Source organism: Lithobates pipiens, unplaced genomic scaffold, assembly GCF_037356315.1.
Source record: "Lithobates pipiens isolate NorthernLeopardFrog02 unplaced genomic scaffold, aLitPip1_a1.2 Scaffold_19, whole genome shotgun sequence".
In the NCBI taxonomy this organism is placed as follows: domain Eukaryota; kingdom Metazoa; phylum Chordata; class Amphibia; order Anura; family Ranidae; genus Lithobates; species Lithobates pipiens.
Genome location: NW_027507764.1, coordinates 593,144,936 through 593,150,391, shown reverse-complemented (window position 1 = coordinate 593,150,391; position 5,456 = coordinate 593,144,936). Strand labels below are relative to the sequence as shown.

Here is a 5,456-nt window from a genome sequence, read left to right as displayed (position 1 = left end):
TATGTCACTCGGCCAAGCTGGGTAAGCCGGAGATCGATCCCCGCTCTCTGTGTATCGCTCAGGACTAATAATTCTCTTAGGAATGCCAAGACCCGGGGCTTTTTGGGGGCCCACGCAGGGCTATAGCCCCGTTCAGCCCCTACCCCCTCCTGACGCTATTGTCTGGAACCATGAAAGAATTCCAAAGCCTCAGGCCGCAACCGCGTGGTAAATTCTACAAGGGATATCATTTATACTGCAGTGAAGCAAAACATCACGGCCACAGCATGTGCACATCCCCAGGCATTCCCTCTGCAGCTAAAGGGTGTAGCAGTTGAGGCACCCAGGGGGTGCTAGTTTGCCCCCTCCCGGCCATCATCATTTTTTGGGCTTTTTGGCTCATTTTAGCCAACCTCACCATATACTTTGTGGTTGTGCTCCTATAAAATATTCAGTCTTTGGTAACTTGCTATAGTGACCATATAAAGATATCATCAATAACTATTTGTATGTTTAATTTTATAGGTAAAATGGTGCTAAAAGATTGTGGAAAGTTTGTTCGTCAGAAACTAAACGAGGGCCTGAGCATCATAGAGAAGGCTGGTTCCCTGAACATTTACAAGATGCTTCCGAATTGTATGAACAGTCAGAAGATATGGGAGTTTGGAACGACAAAGCCAGATAAGCAAAACAAAGTGATCATGATGGTCGGTGAAACCGGATCTGGTAAAACAGCCCTGATTAACACTATGGTCAACTTCATCCTTGGTGCGGACTGGAAGGACGAACACCGGATCCAGATAATAGAGGATATTAGTAAAAAGAATGAAGCTCACAGCCAAACGTCGAGTGTCACCATCTACCAGATCAACCATGAAGATGGCTTCCGAATCCCGTACTCCATAACCATCATTGACACTCCGGGGTTTGGAGACACCAAAGGGATGGATCATGATGAGAAAATCATGCGGAAGATACGAGAATTTTTTCAAAAATGCAAATTCACAAAAATCGCTGCAGTTTGTTTTGTGGTGAAGTCGTCTTCGGCTCGGTTAACTCCAACGCAGAAGTACATCTATGACAACATTTTATCAATTTTTGGGAATGACATCAAGGAGAATATAGTCTTCTTCACTACCTTTGCAGATTTTCAGGAACCAAATGTTCTCTCAGCAATTATGGAGGCTGACGTTCCCTGTGCAAAATCTGAAGATGGAAAACCTGTGTACTTCAAGGTCAATAACAGCTTGGTGTACGCTGATAACTGCCCTGATAAGCTGGGCAATGGTGTCTACAAGGCCCAAGAACTGCAGTGGGAGATGGGAATGGAAAGCATTGAAAATTTTCTTTTACACTTTTTGCCTGAAATAGCCAGTAAAGATTTAAGTTTAACAAAAGAAGTTCTAAAGGAAAGAAATGCTTTGGAGGTAACTTTGGACGGACTTGTCCAAAAAATTGAGGAGGTGATTTATAAACGACATGAACTGGAGCAAACAGAGAAAGCTCTGAATGGGCACAAGATGGAGGTTGAAAAGAATGAGCATTTTCAAATGAAAGTGATTCAATACCGTAAAGAAAAGAAAGATTCATCCGAACACTCAACCAACTGCAATGAATGCAAGTCTACATGCCACCAAGACTGCCACGTCTATTTCAACCCTTTTGTTTATTTTTGTGAAGTGTTTAATAAGAAGGGAGATTGTTGTGTGTGTGGACATAGAACTAAAGTACACTGTTCAGAAAAGTCTTACTATAAAACTTCCATGGTACTTGGAGTGATCACTTTTCCTGAAATAAAAAAAAAATACGAAGATGGAAAGAAGTTGACTCTTGAATATGTTCTCCAAAAACTGGAGGATGAGGTTCAGGAGGCAGAGGACGAGGCGCTGGAACTTATTCATAAGGTCAACAGGATTCTTCAACGTCTCCAGGAGATCGCCCTAAAACCCAACTCAGTGTCCGCTCTAGATTACATCCAGCTGCTCATCGAGAAAGAAAATCAGGAAAGAAAGGATGGATTTAGGGAGAGAATCAAAATGCTGGAAAAAACCATCAAAAGATTTAATCTTATCAGTAATATTCAGTCTCAAGATGCAGTCTTAGACAACTTAATAGCAGAAACTGCCAGAGCTTTTGACATTTCTGAATAACAAGGAACCATTTGAAATCTGGAAGGTCCCAATTATCGCTTTGTTGGATTACGCTGTTCTCTATCTGCCTCCCTGTTAGCATGTTGTGTACACATGGACATACACTACTGCAACAACAATCCTCATATATTATACTGCTGGTAGTAATTCTGCGTTGGTGTCAGCTGAAATGCTTACTTTTAATATAGTGTTGGCTGTAATTTGTATGTTGGGTGTATGTTGGGTGTAATTTCCTATCTCCCATCTCCTGTCTCTGTTTCCAATAAAAAGTGAGCAGGGCCCAAGCGATCCATTCTTCAGCATCTGACTAAGAAGACCTATCTACAGCAGCTTTCCAACAGGTTATGGGCCCGGCTACAACCAAAGTACCATATGCCGTACTGCTGCCAGCTACAGCTCAGTGTGCCAGCAGAACAGTCTCCGAAGAAGAAAGGCCAGAAAGCTCATACAATAGTTACTAACTGTTCTTCATCAATATTTTCAGCTGCTAACCTGACAAGTTTAAAAATGAAGATGCAATTGATAAGAGAAGATACCTGGATGTGTATACAAGAGTCCAGACTACATCCATCTACAGATGAGTGGACACAGAATGATCAGAAATGTCAGATCCCCTGCAAGCATAGACGATGATCAGATTGTGCACATATGTGAGCGCGAAGAAGGAGGAAAGGAGGAGCTACAGATGCTTAAGAGGTGCCAGACTGTGGCCAGTGGTATTAGAAACTGCCATGGTGTTGGTGAGAACAAACCGTGGCCCATCATTGGTTTAAGTGGAAGGAATAGTGCCACACATTGCTGCCACCACCGTAAGCCGGCTGTCTGAGGGCGCCAGGGTGGAGGAGGTGGTAAATTTCCATACCTCTTGGATTAGCCACCTTGCCAGGATTTGAAGTAAGTCACAGACAGTGGCGGCCGGTGGGATTTTATATATTTTTTTTTTTTTGTGGGGGGGGGGGGGGGGGGGGGCGGCAAATAGTATGCCACCGTTAGTCGGTCGGTGGGACAGTCAATCGCACTTAGCACATCGCAGCTTCCCATGCTTGGTGGCAGCCTCCCATTTCCCTGTTCTCCAGGGGGACAGCGACGGCTTTTGTTTCCTCACTACCTTGATGGCCAATCGAAAGTCTGGCCGTCGATTTGAAGATGTTGTAACACTTGGGTGGACTCATGGCACAATGCTCTGTGCTCCGAGCCCACCCTATTTTGAAGCCTATTAGAGCCTATGGCTCTAATCAGGTGCTTCAAAAAAATCACCCCTGCTGCTGTAATTCAGGCACCTGGCATCCTGAAAAGGGCCAGACGCCTGAATATGGGGTGGCTGCGGCGGCCATGGATAGATTCATGCTATTCATTATTCATATAGGGGTGGCGAGGATAAAGGGATTGGCGGCCGGGCACTCCTAATGGACAGGCCGCCACTTGTCCCGGAGAAGTTAGCTGAGACAGTTACTTGCCCCGGCAGGGGCGCGTTAGCATGGGCACCAGTGTCACCCACCATGCAGGGTTTCCAACCACTTTAAAGTGTTTGTTAAGGCATATATATAAGTCTATGCCAATCCCTCTATTAGAGACTGGCATAGCACACCCTGTAGGTTTTATTTAAAAATGAGCGCTGCAAATACTGATTATCAGCTGTCTTCAGGCCGGTCACGTGACTCGCGGCCGCTTTCCAGCTTTGATAGATGTCTTCTGTGGGAGGGGCCGTGATCACCCTCTGATGTCGGAGAGAGATCACGTGACCGCTTGTCTCCTCAGCAGAAGACACCCATCAGAGTTGGAAAGCGGCCGCGAGTCACGTGACCGGCCTGAAGACAGCTGATATTCAGTATTCACACCTCTTGTTTTTAAATAAAACCTACACAATGTGCTATGCCAGCCTCTAATAGAGGGACTGGCAGGGACAAAATTGATATTTTATTATTAAAATAATAGCGGCGGGGGGGCGATGCCGGAGAATAGAGGGGACAGCAGCCTATCACAGAGGGAGGCACTTTGACCTCGGTGATCAGGGTGGAGCTGCTCTGGTTATGGTGGTCTGATTAGAGAGGCCATACAGGAAGTGGTAGGTTTGGGGGAGGGTTTACAGTTTAGAGGGGGGCACAAGCACTGTGCTGTGTAATCTGCTTTAAGGGACCAGAATCAACATTTTTATTTATTTTTTGGGTTAACAAACGCTTTAAAGGCAAACAGAATTTGGAAAGCTGGATGAATAAGCAAATTAAGAGAAATTAAACCACAAAAAATGTTAAAGAAGAAATAGAAGACGCTTCATATACTGAGCGTGACTTTCACTCAAAAGAGAGCGTCTCATAATTTTTCACCTGGTGCACTGAACCCGGAGCTACAAGTCACATGATACAAATGTCTTTATGCAGCTTTATTAACAACTAACACCCTTCCTGTCCAGGACAATTCTCAGCTTTCAGCGCTGTCACACTTTGAATGACAATTACTCAGTCATGCAACACTGTATACATATGGCATTTTATATACTTATTTGAGACGGATAGAGCTTTCTTTTTGGTAGTATTTAATCACCATTGGGCTTTTTATTTTTTGCTCTAAAAAAAATGTTTTCTTAGTTTCTGTTGTAAAATATTACAAATAAATAATCTTTCTTCATGCATTTACACCAAAATGTATTCTGCCCAATTTTTTTTAGTTAAACAGATAACCCAAATCAGTGTATATTATTTGTGAAAGTTATAGCAACTACAAATTATGGAATATATTTGAAAATTGATCAATCCTGATGTACTGACAGCCTGGCATTTCATGATGCCAGTAAAGTACAAATGCCCCCAAATTACCCCTTTTTGGAAAGTAGACAGTGACTCGCAGGTATTTAGTAAGAAGCATGGTAAGTTTTATGAAACTGCAATCTTTGCCACTTTTTTGAAAACGATTAAAGAAAATATTTTTTTTTTTGCACAAAGTTATCTTTTTTTTTCTTCGATACTTTATTTTAAGATAAATCACAGAAAGTACAGAGACCACAGAAACCCATGTCAAAATGCATCACCGGTTAAAAACCCACCTCATTAGAAACAAGTGAGGTGAGAAACAGTACACGGGTCAAGAAGATAACATTCTAGAAGGCCCGCCTCTAAAGGGTCTCTGCCTCCAGCAAGGGTTTTCGTTTTCATTTTTGTAAAGAAAAAGAAGAAGAAAAGAAAAACAAATAACAAAAAGCAAAAAACTTAAAACGAAAAAAACAAAACAAAAATAAAAGGGGTTGGGTGGGAGAAAGGGGTGGAAGGAGCAATGCAGTCAAGCAAAGTTGTAATTTTAACAATTTAGTTTTTAAACACAGCATAGATATAA

General features: G+C 42.7%; 1 protein-coding gene across 1 annotated transcript; it reads left to right on the top strand.

Moving 5' to 3' along the window:
* Positions 1 to 509: 509 nt before the first annotated feature.
* On the top strand, positions 510 to 3,038 carry LOC143998140 (uncharacterized). Its single transcript, XM_077493881.1, has one exon. It carries the CDS (start codon positions 510 to 512, stop codon positions 2,127 to 2,129), a length of 1,620 nt encoding a protein of 539 aa, XP_077350007.1. The 3' UTR covers positions 2,130 to 3,038.
* Positions 3,039 to 5,456: the final 2,418 nt, after the last annotated feature.

Excerpts from the sequence above, each read along its gene's own strand:
- LOC143998140 (XM_077493881.1), top strand. The coding sequence starts at position 510 with ATGGTGCTAAAAGATTGTGGAAAGTTTGTTCGTCAGAAACTAAACGAG.